This window comes from Nicotiana tabacum, chromosome 13 (genome assembly GCF_000715075.1).
Source record: "Nicotiana tabacum cultivar K326 chromosome 13, ASM71507v2, whole genome shotgun sequence".
Taxonomy (NCBI): domain Eukaryota; kingdom Viridiplantae; phylum Streptophyta; class Magnoliopsida; order Solanales; family Solanaceae; genus Nicotiana; species Nicotiana tabacum.
The window spans coordinates 13,915,164-13,939,899 of record NC_134092.1 but is presented as its reverse complement, the minus strand read 5'-3'; the positions used below and the strand labels follow the sequence as shown (position 1 = coordinate 13,939,899).

Sequence of the window (24,736 nt, the reverse complement as noted above, 5' to 3'; positions counted from 1 at the left end):
GCTAAAGATAACTCTTCATATGCCTCCTTAAACAGCATGTGCCCTCCCACTTTCGACGAAGATTTAAGACCCGACCACGGTTCTTGTACTTTACTTTGTAAACTTCTTCATTTTCTTCTACCACCTCAAAATGTTCCCAAATATATGAGCGCACTCTAGAAGCACGGGGCATGATTTAACTTGAATTGAGAATTTGAGTTTGAGAAATGAGAGATGAGTGAAGAAATGAACAAGAGGGGGAGGGGGTGTATTTATACTTTTTAAAAGGGGTAAATTAGTAATTACTAAAAGTGTTATTTTTTAAAATAATTGCCCATAAAAGGGCTATTCTTGCAAAATATCTGTTGGGCAACAGTCAAATTGGAAGTTGGCCATTACCAACGGTCAAATGTGTTTAAAAAAAAAATAGAAAATAGACGTTGAATCGTCTCAACAGTGATTTTTCTTGACCGGGTTTGACCGGTCTGATTAACCGGTTATGAAAATGTAAACATCGCAACCCACTAACCCCCAAACCCATCCCTACCCGACCCCCTACCACCGGTCCAGGTTGATACCGATCTGGGCCGGTTCGGAACCGGGTCAACCCGCCTGTAAAACACCTATAGGTTTGACCGCAAAATCTTAAAAAATGCACAAGGTTAAAGAATTATCGGCAAGAAGAGTTGTATTTGAGGTGACTTAGCTTGTTACGTGCACTATGGATTTCGGAAGACTTAAATGAAATGGAGGTACAAGAAGTAACTTTATGTGAGATATATCGTATTTTTTCAGAGTACAATTTTGGGCAAAATAAGAAAAATTCCGATGGCCAAAACTAATTGCATCTTTTAGCCAAAAAATATATAAAATATGTATATTATATATAGCAAATATATATTTTGTCGGTTATCATTTTAGGAATGACTAAAATATATATTTCTCTAAAATTTTCTTTTATGCGCGATAGATGCCCTTCAAGAGGTAAAAGAAATTAATGAGATGTACCCTTATCTCAAAATAAAACAAATTCTATGGACCATAATACAGACACACACATGTGACAAATGTCTATGGTTAGGATCATTGAATGTTTTGATTCAAATTAGAAATTATGTTTCCACCAACTATAAGCAATCTTTATTTTTCAATATGAATATTATCATAGTATGTATTATCAAGTTGTAGTAAATAGAATCTATTTATTTAATGAAATCGAATCAACAGCTTGATCTTCTTTCAATTTCTTATCACCATACAACTCAATTGTCCACAAAATCCCTTTGTTAGAAGAGAATTTTAGAATATAAGTTATTTATATTTGGATAGAATCTTGGTGATTGTCTTATAAATGACGCCAACAATAATTTTTATAATTATCTTTCAACGAAGTTATAATTAGAATAATTAAAAGGTTTTTATTTTAATATAATGCCGGATTCCAGTACTATCAAGAATCAAGAATGAAGCGACACATTGAAGTACAATTAGATTTTTTCAGATTGCTAGATATATTTAAAATTTAAATATAGATGTAGTGTTAAGAGAAAGTCAAGCTTGCTTTGCGTTTCTTACTATGCCAATTAACTAAACTAGTCACCCTTGATTTTGAGATCGAGAGATATTGAGATTGGAAACGTGAATGAGGCCATCTTTAATAAGAGGTTTTGATTTTAAATTTTGAAAATGAATTACTTTTTTGTTGGTACAAAGCTTTTTTCGTTTTTAATGGGATTTACATATTATAATTCGAATTAATCTGATTCCAAAATGAATAACACACCTGCGAGGGGATAAACGAAAGAAAAGTGAACAAGGTGTTTGATGGATATTGGTGGGCACCACAAAGTGATTGACAGGAAATGCTTTTTAATTGTTTGCTTTGGTGGTGTTATTAAAAATAGCATAGGGAATACCTTTTTTCTTTTTTGTTTACCCATTACTTTTTACTAGTCTTATGTCAATGAGCACTTGGGTAATGGCCTACATGGTCCCAATAATACACACTTTGTATGACATAATAGTTGTTGAAAATGATTTATGTGACAAACCATATAACTTGTGTGTGTGTGTGTATGTGAGAGGTAAAAAATTTAGATTAATCAAAGTGAATGGAATTGATATCATGTTTCTAGATGGAAATTGCAGCCAATAATCCACTTTATCCAAGTAAAATCTAAAACAAACAAACAAAAAAAGTTAATGTAATTCCATAAATAAGGTCCGGGAATATAATATTGTGAAAGTAGAGAAAGTATTTTTGATAAACTATCGGCTCAGGGAAAATATAACCATAACATTATTAAAAACAAATAGAAAAGATTATGAGAAAGAAACAGTAACCAAGTAGTTATTAAAGTCATTCTTAAAAGATAAATCAATTAGCGTCTTCAACTAGATCTCTATACGGTGTCCCCTCATTAGCTTTTAATCATAACCCTCAACCCCCAAAAGTTTTAGATAGTTCAAATCGAACCAATTAAAAATGTTATTTCACTTATATAACACTTTTCAGAAGAGATTGGTAAATCAAATAGGAAATTTTAAATTTATAAAGTCATTTCATCTATTCAAATTGCAACCGGTCATATGAGATCATTTCCTCTTGTCACAACCCGGAAATCCTATCCTCGGGACCGTGATGGCGCCTAACATTCCACTTAGTAGGCAAACCAGCGTTAGAGCGATTTATCCATTTTTAATAGTTTGAATTAAATAATAATGAAGAAACTCAAATAACTTAAATGAGTTCTGAAGTAAAGTGCGGAAAATCATAACATATGAAATATCAAATACAACCTGAATCTGGTGTCACAAGTACACGAACTACTAGAAGTTCTACAAATAGAGTCTGAAATAAATATAATGGTTTCGAATGAAATGAACAGTAAAAGAGGAAAGAGGCGTCAAGGTCTGCGGACGTCAGCAGATCTACCTCAAGTCTCTGAATGTTATAATCCAAGCTAGTGCACCTCACGTACAGCTGGGACCAGTACCAAAATCTACACAAGAAGTGCAGAGTGTAGTATGAGTACAACCGACCCAATGTACTTCGTAAGTGTCGAGCCTAACCTCGACGGGGTAGTGACGAGGCTAAGGGTGGCAAGTGGGCCGGTCCCGGGCCTAAATGGGCCAAGTGGGTCGGTCCCGGGCCCAAATTAAACGGGCTAAATGGTTCCGGGCTAAGTGGTCTTTTTGTAGGAACCGGCCCGGGATCGGGACCATTTGGTCCCGGGCTAAACGGTCCCGGCCCGCGGTCTAAGTGGTCTAAGTAGGCCCAATGGATTTATTTTTTAAAAATAATTAAATAGATATTATAGACAAAAGGATGTTAAAAAAATATCTAAGACAATGCTTTGTAAATTTTATTATAGAATTGTGACCTAAATTTTATTTAACATCCTAAATTTTAATATTCAATATTTAATATCGAATATATATAATATATACATCTTATATATAGTATATAAGATGTATATATAGTATATCGATATAAGATGTATATATATATATAAGCTATACATACATCTTATATAATATATATGTATATGTATATGTATATGTATATGTATATGTATATATATATATATATATATATATATATATATATATAAGCTATATTCGATAAGCTATGTTTATAGCTTATATATTACAGGTGTAGCTAGCCGATAGAGAGGATAATATATCTAAGAGTGGGGAATTAGTTAAAACTGTAATCTGAGTTGAGCTAAAACTTGATTTTCCATCATCGCATATTTATACTAGCTAAAAGGTACCATACTTTGGTCCTTTCATGTTACAATAAATTAAGCAATAGTAACAATTATAGAAGAAAATTAGAGAAAGATTGTGATAGATTGATGATTTTGTAAGAAAAATGAAAGAAAGAATGAGGGGGTATTTATTGTTGAAAATAAGGAAAAAGTGTAATTATAAAAAGTTTGAGGGTTAAAACAAAGTTGGGGGGTTAAATGACTTTTTTATAAATAGCCAACGACTATTTTTGACAGCCTAATGACTATATTTATTTATTTTTTCTTAAAATTTTTAAAATATAGCCGTTGGGACCGTTTGGCCCGCTAAGGGACCGGTCCGGTCCCGGGCCCTGGTGAGCTAAATGGTCCCGGGCCTGGCGGGCCCAAAACATAGGATCGGCCCAGGCCCACTAAAACCGAGCCAAAGGGTTCTGGCCCGTTTGGCTCGCGGTCCCGGGCCTGGACCGGTCCACTTGCCACCCTTAGGCGAGGCTATGACAGGACACTCACGTAATTAAACCTGTACAAACATAGAAATATGTATCCACACAGCAACAAATAGAGATTTAATATGTATTGTTGGGAGGGGACATGCAAAAGAGTGACGAGATACGATAACTACAACAGAAATGACAACACAAGACAGTCAAATAAATCATCAACCAATAAAGACGGATAAACATACGGAATAAAGATGGCACGGCATCACCCTTCGTGCTTTTACTCTCAACCTTACCATGAAATGATGACATAAGTAGAATGAAATGACACGGTATCACCCTTCGTGCTTTTACTATCGAGTTGCCCATGTAACAATGAATAATTGATATAGATGGCACGACATCACCCTTCGTGCTTTTACTCTCAATCTCACCATGTAACAATGAATAAATGATATAGATAAAATGGCGATTTTCACCAGCTATTTTTCTTAAGTCCAAACCACTCCGAAGCCAATCTGAAACTCACTCGAGCCCTCGGGGCTCCAAACCAAACATACACAGAAGTCAAAAAATATCATACGAACTCGCTCGCGCGATCAAAACACCAAAATAATACCTAGAACTACGAATCGGACACGAAAACGAATGAATTTTTCAAAGTAACTTAAGAACTTACATTTTAACAACTGGGGGTCCGAATCACGTCAAATCAACTCTGCTTTGCACCAAAATTGACAGACAAGTCATAATTACAGTGATTACCAAATTCTAAAACAAAAATCTGGACCTGGTAGCAACAAAGTCAAACTCCGATCAAACTTATTAGTTCTTTAAACATTTAACCTTCTAGTTTTCAATAAATTGCGATAATTAGAGTTAGGGACTTCTGAATTCGATTCCGGGCATACGGTCAAGTCCCAAACCACGACACGGATCCACTGGGACCATCAAAATACTGATCCGGGTTTGTTTACTCGAAACGTTGATCGAAGTCAACTCAAGTATGTTTTTAGGCATGATTTCACATTTTCACATAAAAACCTTTCGAGAAAAGACACATACTGTGCACGCAAATCGAGAAAGGCTAAATGGAGCTAATCGAGATTTTGTGTTACATAATTTAAGGTTAAAACTATAAATGACCTATCGGGTCATCACATTCTCCACCTCTAAAATAAACTTTCGTCCTCGAACAGACATAGAAAAGCTCTTGGATTGGTGAAAAGGTGTGGATATCTACTCTACATGTCCGACTTGGACTCCCACGTGGCTGCCTCGATCGCCTGACATCTCCACTACACTCGAACTAAAGGATAACTCTTAGACCTCAACTGTCGGATCTCCCGGGCTAGAATAGCCACTGGCTCCTCCTCATAAGTCAAATCCTTGTCCAATTGGACTGAGCTAAAATCTAACACATGTGTCGGATCACCGTGATACTTCCAGAGCATGGACACATGGAACACTGGATAGACTATTGATAAACTAGGTGGAAATGTGAGCTTGTAGGCCACCTCACCCACTTTCTCAAGAATCTCAAATGGCCTAATATACCTAGGGCTCAACTTGCCCTTCTTTCTGAACCTCATCACACCCTTCATGGGTGAAACCTGGAGCAATACCCTCTCTCCGACCATAAATGCAATATCACGAACTCTACGGTCGGCATAAGTCTTCTGTCTAGAGTGAGCGGTGCGAAGTCGATCCTGAATAATCTTGACCTTATCCAAGGCATCTTGTACTAAATCTGTACCCAACAACTGAGCCTCCCCCGACTCGAACCATCCAACTAGCGAACGACACCACCTCCCGTATAATGTCTAATTGGGAGTCATATGAATGCTCGACTAGTAGCTGTTGTTGTAGGCAAACTCCGCAAGTGGAAGGAACTGATCCTAAGAACCCCCGAAGTCCATAACACAAGCGCGAAACATATCCTCCAATATCTGAATGGTGCGCTCGGACTGTCCGTCCGTCTGGGGATGAAATGTTGTGCTCAACTCAATTTGTGTGCCCAACTCACGCTGTACTACCCTCCAGAAATGCGAGGTGAATTGCGTAACTTGATCAAAAATGATAGACATGGGCACACCATGTATAAGGACGATTTCACGGATGTAGATCTCAGCTAACCGCTCTGAAGAATAGGTAACTGCCACTAGAATGAAATGTGCTAACTTGGTCAACCTATCCACAATGACCCATACTGTGTCGAACTTCCCCTGAGTCCGTGGGAGTCCAACAACAAAGTCCATGGTGATACACTGCTACTTCCACTCACGAATCTCTAAATTCTGAAGCTGTCTCTGATGCTCGTACTTAAGTTGCTGACAATTTAGACACCGAGTTACATATGCAACTATATCTTTCTTCATCCCTCTCCACCAATAATGTTGCCGTAAGTCCTGATACATCTTGGTGGCACCCGGATGAATAGAATACTGGAAACTATGGGCCTGCTCAACAATCAACACACTAAGTCCATCCACATTGGGCACACAAATACGACCCTGCATCCTCAAAACTCCGTCATCTTCAACAGTAACCTGCTTGGCACCACCGTGTCACACCATGTCCTTAAGGACAAGCAAATGAGGATCATCATACTAACTCTCTCTAATGTGATAATACAAGGAAGACCGAGCGACTGTGCAAACTAGAATAAGACTGGGCCATAAAACATCTAAAATCACGAACTGATTGGCCAAAGCCCAAACATCTGCTGCAAGCGGACTCTCACCAACTGGATATATGCAAGGTTACCCATACTCATCGCCTTACTACTCAGGGCATCGGCCACCACATTGGCCTTCCCGGGATAATACAAAATGGTTATATCATAGTCTTTCAACAGCTCCAACCACCTCTTCTGCCTCAAGTTGAGATCCTTTTGTTTGAACAAGTACTGTAGACTCCGATGATCCGTGAATACCTCACACGACACTCCGTAAAGATAGTGCCTCCGAATCTTTAGTGCATGAATAAGGGCTGCCAACTCGAAGTAATGAACTAGTAATTCTTCTCATGAACCTTCAACTGCTGCGACGCATATGCAATCACCCTACCATCCTGCATCAATACTGCGAAGATCCCAATACGAGATGTATCACAATACACCGTATAAGATCATGAACCGATGGGCAACACCAACACTGACGCCGTAGTCAAAGCAGTCTTGAGCTTCTGGAAGCTCAACTCACACTCATCCGACCATCTGAATGGGGCTGCTATAGATGAAAACCCCTCCATGAACCGGCGGTAATAACCCACCAAACCCAGGAAACTCCGGATCTCTATAGCTGAAGTAGGTCTAGGTCAGTTGTGAACTGCCTCAATCTTCTTAGGATCCGTATTTATGACCTATGTCGATACAATGTTCCCCAAAAAGGCGACTGAGTCTAACCAAAACTCACACTTTGAAAACTTGGCATATAACCAACTATCCCTCAAAGTCTGAAGTACAATCCGAAGATGTTGCTCGTGATCCTCTCGACTGCGGGAGTAGATCAGGATGTCATCAATAAATACAATCACAAAGGAATCCAAATAGGGTTTGAAAACCCGGTTCATCAAATCCATAAATGCAGTTAGGGCATTTGTCTACCCAAATGGCATCACTAGGAACTCATAATTCCCATACAAAGTCCGAAAAGCTGTCTTAGGGGCATCGAGTGTCCTAATCTTCAACTGATGGTAGCCAGATCTCAAATCAATCTTTGAAAACACTTTGGCACCTTGAAGTTGATCAAATTAGTCATCAATCCTCAGCAATAGATACGTGTTCTTGATAGTGACTTTGTTCAACTGTCGATAGTCTATACACATCCTTATCGACCCATCTTTCTTCTTCACAAATAACACAGGCGCACCCCAGGGTGAGACACTAGGTCTAATAAAGCCCTTATCAAGCAAATCTTGCAACTGCTACTTCAACTCCGACGGGGTCATACGGTATGGCAGAATAGAAATGGGCTGAGTGCTTGGAGCCAAATCAATACAGAAATCAATATCCCTGTCGGGTGGCATCCCCGGAAGATCTGTAGGAAACACCTATGGGAACTCACGAACAACTGGTACTAAATCCATGGATGGAACCTCCGCACTATAATCACGGACATAGGCCAAATAGGCTAAACACCCCTTCTCGTCCATATGTCGAGCCTTCACATAAGAAATAACTCTGCAGGTAAAGTAGACAAGAGTCCCCCTCCACTCTAATCGAGCTAAACCCGGCATAACTAAGGTCACCGTCTTGGCGTGATAGTCCAATATAGCATGATAAGGTGACAACTAATCAATACCTAAGATGACATCAAAATCAACCATATCAAGAAGTAGAAGGTCTACACTAGTCTCAAGACTCCCAATAGTAACCACACACGAGCGATAGACACGATCTACAATAATATAGTCTCCTACAGGCGTGGACATATACACAGGAGAACTCAAAGAATCAAGAGGCACAACCAGATATGAAGCAAAATAGGATGACACGTAGGAATAAGTGGATCCCGGATTAAACAGAACTAAGGCATCTCTATGGAAAACGGAAACAATACCTATGATAACGACATTAGATGACTCGGCCTCAGGCCTAGCTGGGAAGGCATAGAATCGGGGTTGGGCCCAACCACTCTAATCTACATCTCTAGGAAGGCCTCTAGCTGGCTGACCTCCACCTCTAACGGCCTGACCCCCACCTATGGCTACCTGGCCTTTGCCTCTAGCTGGCTGGGCGGGCGGTGGAGCAACCGATGCCTGAATCATGGCACGAGAACCCAACTATTGCATGTTGCCCTATGATCTGGGGAAAAATCTAGCAATGTGCCTCGGATCACCACAAGTATAACAATCCGTCGACTGATATGACTGCTGACCCTGAACTGGCCCTTAGGACCTAAATAACCACTCTGATAGCTCTGGATCAGAGATGCACTGATAGGAGCTGGTGGTGCACCGTAGGCCGGCTGTCCAAAATGAGGCACGTAAGGACCACGACTCCCTAAAGTATTGTGGGATGCCTAAAGAGCTGAATGAAATGGCTTGGGAGGATGGCCTCTACCAAAAGCACCCCTTCCTCCAGATGAGGCACCGCTGAAATCACCGGAATGACGGGGCCTCTTATCTGACACCGGCCCCCTCTCCTGAACACGAACCAACTCGATACGCCTGGCAATATCAACTGTCGTCTGGAAGGTAATATCACTCTGTCTCCTTGGCCATATAAAGCCTGAGAGTGTAAGTGAGCCCATAAATAAATCTCCTCACTCGCTCCTTCTCAGTAGGAAGAAAAATAGTGGCATGGCGAGCTAAGTCCACAAATCGAGTCTTGTACCGGGTGACATTCATACCACCCTGCTAAAGTCGCTCAAACTTCCTACGATACTCCTCTCTCAAGGTGACATGAATGAACTTCTCCAGAAATAGCTGTGAGAACTGATCCTAGGTAAGTGCAGGCGATCCAGTTGGTCTAGTCAACATATAATCTCCCCACCATCTTCGGGCGGAACGAGTCATCTGAAAGGCTGCAAAATCAACCCCATTGGTCTCGACTATACCCATGTTCCGCAGCAACTTGTGGCAATGGTCCTGAAAATCATGTGGGTCCTCAGAGAGTGCACCACTGAAATGAACAGGAAAGAGTTTGGTGAACTTATCCAACCTCAACATAGCGTCAGAAGATAAAGCAGGCATATCACCGGCATGTGCCACAACAACCGGCTGAATTACCCTAACTGGAGGGGCAACGGGAGTCTGAAACTGGGGGGCCACATGCTCTAGGTGTGAGTAGCGGGAGTGTGTGCTCCTCCCCCAGCCCGAGAAATGGCTGGTGCCACCGGGAAAGTACCGGTCTGGGCCATACTCTCCACTGCTAGTGTTGCTGCTCGAGCTCTAGATTGAGCTCTGCCTCGGCCTCTGCCACGACCTCGGCCTCGACCTCTGCCCCTAGTCGTAGCTACCACATGGAGCTCTGGCTCCTACCCGGCGGTAGATGCAGTGCATGTTCTTGCCATCTGCGAGAGAAAAAGAATAGAAGGGTTCAATCATCAATGATAGAATAAAATCGCACGACAGAGTAAGAAAGAAATGACATTTTTCCTAAACTCCATAGCCTCTTGAAGATAAGTACAAACGTCTCCGTACCGATCTTCCATACTTTATTAAGCTTGCTCGTGACTCGTGAGACCTAGGCAACCTAGTGCTCTGATACCAACTTGTCACCACCCAAAATTCCCACCTCGGGACCATGATGGTGCCTAATATTTTACTTGCTAGGCAAGCCAACGTTAGAACGGTTTATCTATTTTTAACAATTCAAATTAAATAATAATACAGAAACCAAAATAACTGAAATAAGTTCTAAAGTAAAATGCAAAAAAACCATAACATCTGAAATATCTAATACAGCCCGAATTTGGTGTCACAAGTACACGAACTACTAGAAGTTCTACAAATAGAGTCTGAAATAAATACAATTATTTCGAATAAAATGAACAGTAAAAGAGGAAAGGGGAAGGGGACTCCAAGGTCTACGGATGTCAGTAGATCTACCTCAAGTTTCCGAATATATGGTCATCCGAGCTAGTGCACCTCACGTACAGCTGAGACCAGTACCAAAATCTACACAAAAGTGCAGAGTGTAGTATGAGTACAGCCGACCCAATGTACTCCGTAAGTGTCTAGCCTAACCTCGACGAGGTAGTGACGAGGCTAAGACAGGACACTCGCGTAATTAAACATGTATAAACATAGAAATATGTACCACACATCAACAAATAGAGATTTAATATGTATAGTTAGGAGGGGACATGCAAAAGGGGGAAAAGATACAATAACTACAACAAAAATGACAACACAGGGCAGTTAAATAAATCATCAACCAATAAAAACGGATAAACATACGGAATAAAGATGGAACGGCATCCACTTTCGTGCTTTTACTCTCAACCTTACCATGAAATGATAACATAAGTAGAATGAAATGGCACGGCATTACCCTTCGTGCTTTTACTCTCGAGTTGCCCATGTAACAATGAATAATTGACATAGATGGCACGACATCACCCTTTATGCTTTATCTCTCTTTCTCATAATGTATTAATCAATAAATAAAGTAATAAAATGGCACGACATCACCCTTCGTGCTTTAACACTCTCCCTTACCATGTAGTAATGAATATAAAACTTTGGGAGATAAATAATGCAACAGATGTACTTTACGTCAATAATGATTCCAAGATACCAAACCTCGACTTCCTAAATACTTAACCATCACAATAAATTCATAAATACGGAATGAGCGATTATATAAGTAATAATCTAATCTAAGCATGGATGTCATTATGTAATAGGCAATAAATCACAAAGAAACAAGTTATACTGCATGCTTTAACCCAACAGCAACGCATAAGTACTCGTCACCTCACATATACGTTGTACCCACACATTAAACACATAGCAAATAGGCAAAACAAGTCCTAATCCCTCAAGTCAAGGTTAACCACGATACTTACCTCTCCCCGCAACCAATTCAAAGTTCAACTACGGCCTTGCCTTTCAAACAAGCCTCGGAACCAACCAAATCTAGCAAATTATCAACCAAACGATTCAAAATAAGCCTTAAAAACTACCTACGAATGAAGGAGGTTCAATTTAGATCATTATTGAAAAAGTAAAAAGTAGTCAACCCTCGAGCTTGCTGGGTCAAAACCTGAGGTTCGGACCAAAACCCGATCACCTATTCACCCTCGAGCATGGTTCTGTAATTCAATTCGAAATCCGACCTCAATTCGAGGTCTAAATTCCAATTTTATAAAAATTCTTAATTTCTACCATGAAAATCCTAGATTTAAGGTTGGAATCTTATGGAATATAATGGGTAATTGAAAGGGAGTAGATTAGAGTCACTTACCAATGAATTGAGGAAGAAAAGCTCTTGAAAAAATCGCCTCTATGGTGTTTAGGGTTGAGAATTTGAGAGAATAAGCTAAAATTCCGTCTATCTCAACTTTTGACCACGCGTAGATGTTGCAATTGCGACATGTGGTTCGCATTTGCGAACCCCGCAAATGCGAGACATACGTCGCAAAGGTGAAGAAGCTCCATCTCTGCTATCATCACTTTTGCGATGATTTGTTCACAATTACGAACTTTGGCCCTCCGCAAATGCGACCCCTTGATCGCAAATGCGATCCCTTGCTAACTAAGTCATTATTCGCAAATGCGAGAAAGTCGTTCGCAAATGCGAACCTGACAAGGATTTGAAAGTTCGCAAATGCGAACATTGACCCCGCAATTACGAGATCAGAGGCTGCACCAGAACCAGATTTTCACCAGCTATTTTCTTAAGTCCAACCCACTCCGAAGTCAATCCAAAAACTCACTCGAGCCCTCTGGGATCCAAACCAAACATGCACATAAGTCCAAAAATATCATACGAACTCGCTCGCGCGATCAAAACACCAAAATAACACCTAAAACTATGAATCAGACACCAAAACGAATGAATTTTCCAAATATTTTTTTAAGAACTTACATTTTAACAACCGGGCGTCCAAATCACGTCAAATCAACTTTGTTTTGCACCAAAATTTGCAGACAAGTCATAATTACAGTAATAAACACACACCAAGTTCCAGAAGCAAAATTCAGACCCGGTAGCAACAAAGTCAAATTTCGGTCAAACTTATCAATTCTTTAAACTTTTAAGCTTCTAGTTTTCAATAAATTGCGATAATTCGAGTTAGAGACTTCTGAATTTGATTTCGGGCATACGCCCTTGTCCCAAACCACGACACGGACCCACCGAGACCGTCAAAATACTAATCCGGGTCCGTTTACTCAAAACGTTTACCGAAGTCAACTCAAGTGAGTTTTAAGGAACGATGTTACATTTTTGTCACATTTTCACATAAAAAACTTTCGGAAAAAGACACTGATTGTGCACGCAAATCGTGAAACGCTAAATAGAGCTAACCGAGGTTTCGAAATACAAAATTTAAGGTTAAAACTATAAATGACCTATCGGATCATTATACCTTATAATGTGGCATGATGTTATAATCTTAAAGACTACTATTATTCTTCTCTTATATTAATGAATTCCTCGTTTTTCCTCACTTAAAGTTTATTTATATTATTTTAATCTTACGATTCCAAGAATGAAAACGACTGGGGATATAGTACTGAACTAGTTATACCATTATCATGATGGGAGTTAGGTGTTGCAATTGAAAAATGACTTTTTTTCACTTTACTTCTAATCCGAGTTAAAAATTATTTATTATATTTGGTAGTCGAAAAAGAGTATAAAATTTGTACTATAATTTTTGTATATAACATACAAAATGTATATATTAAAAAAATATATATTTTCGACTATTATTTTGAGAGCAGCTATGCAGTGTCATTTTTCCATTAAAAAATATGACAAGTTTCAGTCAAGGCGTTTATTGTAGGAATAAAAATTAATACTCCCCATAAATACTCACAAGGCGTTTGTTGGAGTAATACTTTCTAAAATAAATAATTGATAGCAAGAATGAATCCACATCTTATGATTCACCATTTGATAATATTATTTTCATATTCCTATATATTCCTTTCTTAGAATTAGTGTAAAAACAATGTTGAGAGTGATTATCAACTTCTCTCTCACCTAGGGCATGAATATTTTGTTAAGCTTAGTTGCATTTTCATCGCAATATATAATAGCAAGATCCCTCTTGTTACAATTGGTAATTCGATCTCAAGGGAGCTAAGATTTCGATTTTATGGGTTTTGGATTTTAAAGTGAAGACTTCAAATGCTAATAACTAGTTTTAAATTTAATATTTGTATATAATTAATAAATTTTTTAGCAAGAGTACATTGTTTAAATAAAATTACTGGGTGCGACTGAACTCGTATTCGGACTTCTAGCTTTATCCATGCTTATATCATATGTTTACATCAAATTATACTAATTTAACATAGCAAAACTATAAACTTATAATATAATATATATTAATTAACTATAATTTAGCAATAATTATATATATAGATATGTATTATATATTTATTGATTTAGTATAAGCAGTGAATAAGTTACTATATAATATATATATATATATATATATATATATATATATATATATATATATATATATATATATATATATATATATATATATATAGATACTTCTCCCCAAAATGTGGAAAGACTCAAAATACCTTAAAACGAGGAGGAATTTGGAATATACACAGCCCACTGAATCTATAACTTTAATATTAGGGTCCACAATCCCACAAAGCCAACCGTTAATGTCATTTTCCTTTCTTTCTTTTTTTACTTTTGTTTTTAGAAATATCATTTTCCTCTCTAAAATGTTTCCAAAGTACCAAAAAGCAATTATTTTTAATAATAAAAAAAACACGCACATCGTTTTCCCGTTTCATCATCACCACTTTGTCCAAACAACAAAAGGAAAAGGAAAAGGTTTCTCTTACTTTTGTTCTTTGTGCTAATAACAATTTTAGCGGTAACATTCGTCACTAAGAAAAATGTGGTCATTAGTTTTTTTTTCCCCTTTGTTTTAGATTTATCTTTTTTTTGATGATTTTCATTTATTGAGAATCAATTTAATCAATTTTTGGAAAGAAAAAAAATTAAACATTTCATTAAATTGAAATTTAAAAATTATACGAAAATTTTCATAAGTATACACTAAATGGTAAATACCAATTTATCCTTGCACATCACATCATCTCAATGCCGAAATAAAAATGTTAAATTGATTAGTTTCTAAATATATGAATGTACTAATCTTTTAATAATCCCAAAAAAAAGTAAACTAAAATACTACTACTCTCTTTATTTCACTTTATATGTCATTGTCTTCTTTTCTATTCTGTTTAAAAAAATAGACATCTTTCTATATTTAAGAAGTTTAAGCTTTATATTTTTTATTTACTCTTAATGACATGATCTTATAATCATAGAAATATTGGGGTATATTTAAGATAATAAATTTTAAGAGTAGTATGCTAAAATCTTTAAGTATCAAACAAAATAAGAGTAGATAGAGTTTAATTTGCGCCACCAGCATTATTAAAATTATAATTTTTGTCAAGTCGCTTTTACGTATTGTAAGTTGTAACACAAAGATTATAAATTCTTTCTTTTGTAGAAAAGTGCATGTAGATATTTTTGTGGTAAGAGTTTATTTAAAATAATATTTTCCCCATCATTTCCCTCTCCCTTTTCACTACCCAAAACAAAGCCCTTTCAAAGTCACACTTGACATGTTAGGACAATCAAAGAAAATGAATTAACCCAAATTTCAATTTACGTAATCGTTTAAATTAAAAATAGTCAATAGAGATATATTATATTCTTAATTTATGTATTATATGTGTATAATGAAAATATAATTTATATATATGATTAAAAAAAAATAATAACTGTCACGGCTAGTTGAGTAAAGATCCCGAGATTACGCCCAAAACCAAAATAAAATAATAAAAAATGAAAAGGAAAGATAAACGGCTCAGATTCATTCTCTACCTCTCCTCATTCCATCTATCTTCATTTCTTGCCTTCCATTTCTCTATAAAACCACACACAGACCAAAACATTAAGGGAAAAAAGAAGAAGAAAGTTTGCTAATTATTTCAAAAGAAGATGATATTGGGGAAGATGGGACGACGTCCTTCAATGAGGAGGACGACGAGCATGACAGGGATAACCGTTGATGTAGTGAACGCCGGAGAACCAGAACCGTCTGATGTTGTTGATGAGTTTAAAGTTGCCAATGGATATGATAATAATCATAATTCCATAGCCATAGTTTTGCCGAGATACTACCACCAGAGAAGTTCAAGTGTAGGTTTTCAGATAGAAGAGACTGCTCATTTCTTGAAAACTTGTGGCCTTTGTAATCGTCGTTTGGCACCTGGTCGAGATATCTACATGTACAGGTATATATATATATATATATTAATCTTTACGAATTTAACAGTGTAAAGAATTTTTATACAACTAACATATCTTAATTAATCCTTTGTAGCACGTAACATGTCATATTTTTAGGTTATTACTGTAGTATTTTTAGCTGAACTAATAGTGTAAAAAACTCTTTTACACCGTCAAGAAGTTAAAGTCCACATATGCATATACTTTCACTTTTGTGCTTCTTGATAACAAGTTCTTAGTCAGCTGGCAATTATAAGGCATGAATTAGTTAAAGCTATTTGAATATATATGGGACGTTTGGCTAAAAATAAATAAAAAGATTACACGTTATTCATATAATGAGGAAATTGATAACAATTTAGTTGAGTTATATAGTTGTTCCACGTGAGTTTGGTTAGGAATTTCAATTAGATATGTTAAGGCCTTAGTAATAAAAAGAATTCAAGTTCTTTTTTTCTACTATATATAAATTTCCTTCATATCTTCTTTGTACATATTTTTCCTTTCGTAAATAATATACTTAATTACCAAAGAAAAAAAATTCCTTCAGAAAATGTAGGCTTTGATCAAGTTAAAAGTATTTGGATAAAAACAAGTGATGTAGGGGGACCGGAATGTCAAACGGGAACAAGTACAGGGTCTACTGGGCTATTGTGTCTTGTTTATAATAACAACTTGATCCGAAAATGAAAGAGCTCTGAAACGTTCCTCCAAATTGTTTGGGACCTGAGATATCCGACAGGGGCGGATTTATCGGGTTATTTATGGGGTATGTGAACCTATAGTTTCTCCGTCAAATTAGACATTTTATGTACGTATTTTCTAAAATTGGTCTAATATTATATGTTGACATCTATGCTTTATGAAAGCCGAGTAGTGTACTTGGTTAAATACTGAGTTATTTATCCCAAAGAACATGAATAATTCCCACTTAATACTCTCTTTTTTTCCCTTTCCATAGTGATCGCCAAAGTTCTAGAAATTCTAGATTTGTCTCTAGCACGATAAGTGAAAAGAAAAAGAGATTTCTATTTTTGGAAGACTTGTCGTATTATTGATCTACTAGGCCATTCTGCCTTGTTTATAATAACAACTTGAACCGAAAATGAAAGAGCTCTGAAACATTCCTCCAAATTGTTTGGGAACTGAGATATCCACTGCAGGGGTGGTTTATCGGATTATTTATGGGGATGTGAACCCATAATTTTTCCGTTGCATTTTATGTATGTATTTTTTAAAATTGGTGTAATATTATATGTTTGACACCCTTGCTTACTTGGTTAATTAATGAGTTATTTAATAATTCCCACTTAATATTTTTTTCTGTAGTGGGTGCACCCATATTCTAGAAATTCTAGATTCGCCCGGACGTCCACGTTAAGTGAAAAGAAAAAGAGATTTCTATTTTGGAAGAGTCGTCGTATTATTGATCTATTAGTTTATTGCATTATGAAACTATCCATGTTTCTTTTTAAAAAGTTTGTGGGGCAACAATTATTGACATATACAACCACAGCAAAATAAAATATATTACTCATTCATAAATCATATTAAACCATTTAGATTAATCAAATTGTTGACTAATATTGATCTTGTGTGTGAACAGGGGAGATACTGCATTTTGTAGTATGGAGTGTAGAGAACAACAACTGAAAAAAGATGAAAGAAAGGAGAAGTTAAAGATTATCCTTTCAAAGAAGACTGAAAATCATCACAACCACTCAGAATTGCCATTGGCTAACTCTGAAACTTCTGGCAAGAGTGAAAGTATTGCAGCGGTTTGAAGGAAAAAGAAACATTGTTAATTAAAGAAAATAAAGGAAGAAAAAAGAGGAGAAGAGAATGACGTGTATTAACTTACTATATATTAGCCTAAATAATTTTCATAGTATCAGTGTAATTCAACCTCTGAGGATCATATTTAATTACCATGCATCTCAAGAAAGGTTGGTTTGATAACCAGTTCATAGAATTTGAATTGATAAATGTTCAAATTATAATATTTGTTGGCTTGTTGCTTGAGTTTTTTTGGGGTTTAGTAAGAGGTATATTTGTTCAGAATTTATGTCAGCCTTAAAAAATGACTATTGATTAATTATATTCCAGATAGTAGCTAAATATTCATGGGCCATGCCAAAACCGACCATCCCACCTATTTCGTAGCCCCTCTAAATGATTGTTATTTAGAAATTAGTCCATGTGTTATAAATTTTAATTTTCTAGTTTAATTTCGTTGTCCTAAATTTGAGACTTTTAGTTCAAATTTTCGAGACAATAAATATTGACTAATTCCTAAATAGCAGCCCTAAATATATTGTTTGTGTACTTCCCCCTAATTTTTCCCATATAAGCAGCCTAATGAATAGGCTTGGTAAAAATGCTTTGGGATAGTTACACAAATAGCTGCCAGATCTAATGTTTAATTTTTCTATTTTTTTCTAGCATGTATATATAGATTATAAATCCGCCGAGACTTTTTTAGTTTAAGAAATTAAGTAAACGGCTATTTGGGTTAATTCTTGGGAAACTTTCATAAAGCACTATACTTTAGAACCTAATTATCATACGTAACTATAGTTTGCCTAATTACTATTCGTAGCTACTGTTCAATTGTTAAAACCTTGTATCACTTGTATTCAGACGCATAACGAATACAACATGTATCGACTGCATTTGTTCGTGTAACGAGTACAACCAAGTCGAAATACTCTCAACTAAATGGGTGCTCTACCAACTAAGCTGCGAGAGCTTGTCGCTCTCTTATTTCAGTTCAAAACAATTGATCTTTTGTTTCAATACTATAGGTGGATCTGCTATGAAGTCAAATATAGCTACAAATAGTAATTTTTTGAAAAGTATAGCTACGAATGATAAATACAGTGAAAATGTTTGTTGTGTGCCTGTAGATTTTCCTTAATTCTTCTTTATGGAAACTGGGCTTGTCACTGAGTTCAAGTTGCACTTCCACAGCCATGCAATCACTTCTCTCAAACGAAAGGAGAAATCTCCAAGCATACACATTGGAGATTAATGTTCCAAGTATATTATTATTCTATTAGTTAGTGCTTATTCATTTAGGTTTTTCTGGCCTTTTGGAAACATCTAGGTTCCTATAATTTAAGCAAAAAATAAAAATAGGAGAAATATTTGTTCTAGTTAGTTTGCTAAAAGAAAGGGATGTTCCTTTAATGAAGTATTGATGATTTAGTCCTGATTATCTTCTTTAAAACAGGTAATGGATAAAATATTAGAAATTGTAGAACATCTTTGAAATTTTCGAATTTTCGGATAATTTTTTTCTCAATATCATCCGGATTCTGTGTATTAAACTTTAAAACAACTACTGCGTCCATATTGTTTAATAGAGATTCTTTATATTGTAATTTGTCATATGATGACAAGCTAGTTATCACTTTTAACAAGTTAATAATTAATGCTTATCATAAAAAGAATTACTTATAACCTTATAAAAGACATGATTGTTTAAATATTTTCTACAACGGCAGTGACAAATTATACAAAACAAAGGCAAAGTAGATTTACTAAAACGAAATCTAAATCACCACATTGTATTTCCAATAGAAAATCCAAACCACCACATTGTATTATGGTAACATAGAGATTTGGCCCTTCAATCATCTGTATGTCAAAGTCATGCCAAACTTTGCTTAATTATATAATGATGAGAAAATAGAAAAGGAAAGAGAAGAGAGAACATGCAACTACTCTTGAGTCCATTCTCTTCTATTAGTTTCCTTTATTTGGATATTTCATTTGTATTCCAAAATCATGTTGTTTTCTGGTGCCAAACCAACACAAGCTCTCAATATGTTCTCAAGCATTGCCCTTTGCTTTGACAAAGCATTCACCACTGGTGTACCTGGTGGTACCTGTTTTCCAATTCACAACAAGATTTAAGGAAAGACTATTACCAAAAATCAAATATGAAAGCTAGAACTGAAACGACACATTTGTGATTCATGTGAAGTCCTTTTTTAGTTTGTTGCGACTTCTGCATATCTTTTTGTCTACGTACAAGAACAATTACACCTCAATAACCAAGTTGGAGCCGGTTAAATGAATTTTGAATGTGTATGTTGCTCGCTCGGACTCGGGTGCGGGTGTCCGATACGGGTGCGGATCTAGAGGTCGGATGCTTCATGATCTAAATTTTAAGATTCGGCTAAACATAATTCAAGTATCTAAAAATAAAGTTATAAAGATATATCTAAATTATGAGACATTATATGAAAACTTAAAAGGTATTCTAAGAAGAAAAGAATATTGATCAAGAGGAGAATCCAAGAAGGAGATAAAAGGAAAAGGACCGAAATAAAAATTTCTATATACAAGGTATTAAGTATTCTTCAATTTTACCCTAACTTTTGTTTGGATTTCAAAAATCATTGTATCTATCCTGAATTTCTCATTCGATTTTGGTCAAAGTACCCAAAATCGGTTGACCAGATCTCATAAGGATCTCACACCCATATCCACACCCATGTCGTATCGACACGAGTGCAGCACTGAAAGTGAAGAGTACTTAGTTGCTCCATTTAAGCTCATCGCTGTCCAATATTGTCTTTTAGTATATGTACATATGAAAATATGAATAACAGCTCGTGTGTGCCACATTTCTATGTTTATCTTGTGGACCACAGATAGTTCTGGTCATTCATTTAATAAGATGAAAGAATCCATCAATGTCATATCAGCTATAGACCTAGCACATGCTCTGACCCAATTATCTATCAATTTTTCACTCTTGCTACTTCTTCACTAGCACTGATAATTGCACATTGTTTACATTTAAGTCAGTTTTAACTAAAGGAAAATAAACTGTCACAGAAACTTTACCAAAGGAGCCTTAGTGAGGTAGCTGAGTATAGTAGCAACAGGATGGAAAGAGTGGAACTTCCCCTGAAAACAGAATCACTTCTCATCAGAATTCTCACAACATTGTAAGTGTAAAACATTGAATTCAGATATAAAGTAACTGACCTCTCCTTCAGCTTTGAGCTGAATGCGAGTGCTGAGTTCGGCGAGAAGGACTAAGTCCAATATAATTGGAGCAGCCAAAAGAGAATCCTCACAAGTGTTGTGCAAAACTATAGTGTTATTTCCACCCATGAAAATCTCTGATGTGTACTCATCCATTGCCCTCTTACTATCTCCAACATATGGAACATACTGATTGAATCCAAAATCAGACATTCGTTTTGAGAAACTAATATGCCTATTTGTGTACATTAACTATAGCCTTCTCGCGTAATATTATTACCTTGATCACAACAACATGGTCAGGATGCTCGCCAGCTTCATAGAGAATGGCGTTACTGGAAACCATGTCATCGACAACATTGCTTTTTGAGATCTCCTTAGACCGGAAAGTTTGAGGGGCAGAAAGATTCATTCCATCGTTATTACCCAAGTGATTGTAGCTCACAATTGATGTTGGCTGTAATAAAAACATCACGAGTTTTAGCACGATTATGTTATTGCTTCTACTATACTGCTACTACACCTCTATTCCAAACAAGTTGGGGTCTGTTATATGAATCCTCACGTTCTCCATTTAAATTCATCCACGCCAACAATATTATATCATCGCTCAACAGCTTCGAATTATGTATGTATTCATGTGTATAAAGTGATTCAACATTTCAAAATTCTCTGAAATTAACAGCAAAAGCCATACCTTAATACCAGCTCCAACTAGGAAATCAACCAGCACTGACTTCATCTTGGTTTGACCACTCTTAAAGTCATCACCACCAATCAAAGTGTTCCTCTTTATGGCCAAATCAATAAGACCTGAGAAATAGTATCAGCAAAAAAATAGTTACTATAGAACTACAACTGGTTTTCAAAAGCAATAACAACAACAAACTCAGTGTAAGCCCGCAAGTGGGGTCTGGGGAGGATAGCGTGTACGCAAATCTTACTCCTACCTTGAAGGTAGAGAGGCTGTGTCTGATGGATCCCGTCTCAAGAGAGACGAAAAGAAAGGTGGTTTTCCAAAGCAATTATATACAATTTTAATAACTCGTTATGTATATGTAATCGAGATTCCAAACCTGGTACAAAAGTGTTTTGTGGGCTTCCATTGATGAAAGGTACATTTTCAAGAACACAAGCAATAGCATACAATGTAGAAGGAGATACTTCAGCCTCATTTCTATCGACAGCAGCCAAAAGATTTTCCATTGTGTCATTTAGTCCAACAATCACATTGCTGTATCTTTCTGTGTTGGCAGTCCACAGCACCACAATCTTGTCTACCTTATTCTTTTCCTTGAACTCCCTAAATTACCACACAAACATGTTATTTACACTCTAAACTTGGCAGAAAAGGGACAACTCTGTTTAAGACTAAAGACAATTAATCAAGATCATAGCTTTTACCTAATATCTTTAACAATTTGATCAACTTGTTCTTTCTTGGTTCCTTTGATCACGTTGTTGGCGCGTGATTCTTGGTTAGCAGCAATGAAGTCAGGATCATAGATACCGGGAAGAGGGACCATGGATTCCATATAGGGCCTCAGCTGGTTTTGCAGATCAATGTCGAAAACCTTGGCCCTGACCATAGCATCTGCCAAATTCATGTTGCTAATGTCCCATCCTCCAAACACTACATCATCCGGATTAACCTATTTCATCATCACATCAAATGCATTACTGTGAATCTAACTTCACGTCACTTAAACGGTAATTATAGGTATACATAGGCGGATCCAGGATTTGAACTATATGAGTTCGAATTCAAAATTTTATCACAATCTATTTATTTTATTGAGTTCAGAATCTATTATTCACACTTGTTTAGTAGAATTTTTAACCTATATACAGGGTGTGAGCCAAAACTACATGAACCCAATCTTATACACTGCATCCGGCCGTGCAAGTAACTGCACATAATAAGCGGAATTTAATTGAAAATAAGACGAGTAACCTTCTATAACATGTTAAATTGCATTGATATATAGTGTCAAAAGTTCATTAAGCTATCAGTGCATATAAGTTAAATCATATTAATATTCACAAAGCCACAAAAACTAAGTTACTTCATTAACGATAATCAACAAAAAAATCAAGGTAAGTACCATGGGAAGGAGGCTCTTGAAAGGGGCATAGATCTCTTCTCCATTGAAAGATCCAACTCTAATTGTTGATGCCTGAGTAAGAGACCCAAAGTAATTGGCTTGTTGCGCCTTCTCTTTTGTTGCCCATGAAATTCCTCTACAAATATTCCCCCAAACAAAAAAGCAAAATTCATATTATTTAGAATCCAAAAATGATTGTTTAAAAACTAGTCTTAAATCTTACTACTTCATAGTGGCATACATTATAAAATCAACAAATGAAATTTGATAATATAACAATTGACAAATAGACATGAAATTAGAAAGAAACTCACTCTTTATTAGCAATAACACCTCCCGTCAGAGTTGAACCGTTGTTTCCTCCCCATCCAACAAGCATAACCCTATAAGGAAAAACAAAAGAAAAAGATCAACACATTAATGTTAACATGAAACAACAAATACTAAAAAACAATTTTTAGTTTCCAAATCGTGGGTCATTTTTATTTATGACGTTCGGGCAAGATTGCGCGCATCTCGATTGTTTTGCCGGACAGAGCTAGGGTTTGAAACTTGTGAGTTCAAGATTCTAAATCGGGTTCTAAATTAATAATTCGTACATATTTAACAAATTTTTTAACACAAATACACAGTATGTACCAAAGCTAGTAGTTCGGCCAAACACGTAGGTTCTACTCTCCCTCGGCCCCCGGCTACTTACCACCAGCACATGTACCGAATAACTCTGAATTGAAAAAATAAAAGATTGAAAAACAATCAGAAACATACCCTAATTTGGGAACACAGGTATCAGTTTTGAACTCATATTTGACAGTTTTTGGCTTGACAGTCCATTGATAAGAGCCATTTTTCTCTTCATGAACCAACTCTGTGGTTTGATAATCATACAAAGAGTGAATCTCAGTTTCTGTGTACTTCACATTTGGGCTTTCAACCTTAAAATTTTCTATGAACATTTTGTCAAAACACTTGATCAGAACAAATCTAAGAAAATTTCAATAAAGAAAACAGGAACAGAGAACAAGTGTTTAGACTCCTATTTGCACTCAGATGTTGATGTTATAGAAGTGTATATATAGACAAAGAGAAAATACAAGTGGCACGTTGTTAGTGGAATCCCACTATATAATACATGCTAAGTGGTTATAAGGCATAAAGTGAAGCTTAGCCATGCAAAATATTTGAAAAAACTAGATCCTTCTACCCTTTTATTAGTTTATTTTTTTATTTAAGTTTTACACACTTATGGTGTAAATATATTTGAAAATCATATTTATAAGATAATTCTTGGTAAAAATTAATCTTTTGGGCCTAGCACACTCATAATGGGTGCTAGTTAATTAACAATTAGTTATCCCATTAGATTTACATTGTAGGCTTTAGTGTAGTCTATATAAACACCACTATGAGTGTTAGGAGACTCACTTGTTCAACGAGAGAACGGCTAAGGTTTGTTCTTTGCATCCAAACTTAAGAATAATTAGGTTGTAAAAATAGGGG

The 24,736-nt window shown here is 36.3% G+C and overlaps 2 protein-coding genes across 2 annotated transcripts; one reads left to right on the top strand and one right to left on the bottom strand.

The window, feature by feature from the left end:
* The first annotated feature begins 15,780 nt into the window (after nt 1-15,780).
* On the top strand, nt 15,781-18,132 carry LOC107759315 (protein INCREASED RESISTANCE TO MYZUS PERSICAE 1). Its single transcript, XM_016577200.2, has 2 exons — nt 15,781-16,135; nt 17,737-18,132. The coding sequence occupies exons 1-2, from the start codon at nt 15,840-15,842 to the stop codon at nt 17,912-17,914; spliced, it is 474 nt and encodes a 157-aa protein (XP_016432686.1). The 5' UTR covers nt 15,781-15,839; the 3' UTR covers nt 17,915-18,132.
* Nucleotides 18,133-19,668: 1,536 nt separating this feature from the next.
* Nucleotides 19,669-24,412, bottom strand: LOC107759316 (inositol-3-phosphate synthase-like). The gene is made up of 10 exons (XM_016577201.2): nt 24,005-24,412; nt 23,551-23,619; nt 23,237-23,372; nt 22,536-22,783; nt 22,208-22,434; nt 21,829-21,944; nt 21,412-21,588; nt 21,132-21,320; nt 20,988-21,050; nt 19,669-20,020 (listed from the first exon to the last, which is right to left on the bottom strand). The coding sequence occupies exons 1-10, from the start codon at nt 24,190-24,192 to the stop codon at nt 19,901-19,903; spliced, it is 1,533 nt and encodes a 510-aa protein (XP_016432687.1). The 5' UTR covers nt 24,193-24,412; the 3' UTR covers nt 19,669-19,900.
* Nucleotides 24,413-24,736: the final 324 nt, after the last annotated feature.

Excerpts from the sequence above, each read along its gene's own strand:
- LOC107759315 (XM_016577200.2), top strand. The coding sequence starts at position 15,840 with ATGATATTGGGGAAGATGGGACGACGTCCTTCAATGAGGAGGACGACG. Across the intron at positions 16,136-17,736 it reads CGAGATATCTACATGTACAG|GGGAGATACTGCATTTTGTA; the intron begins GTATATATATAT and ends GTGTGTGAACAG.
- LOC107759316 (XM_016577201.2), bottom strand. The coding sequence starts at position 24,192 with ATGTTCATAGAAAATTTTAAGGTTGAAAGCCCAAATGTGAAGTACACA. Across the intron at positions 23,373-23,550 it reads GGTGTTATTGCTAATAAAGA|AGGAATTTCATGGGCAACAA; the intron begins GTGAGTTTCTTT and ends GAATATTTGTAG. Across the intron at positions 21,321-21,411 it reads ACCATGTTGTTGTGATCAAG|TATGTTCCATATGTTGGAGA; the intron begins GTAATAATATTA and ends GGATTCAATCAG.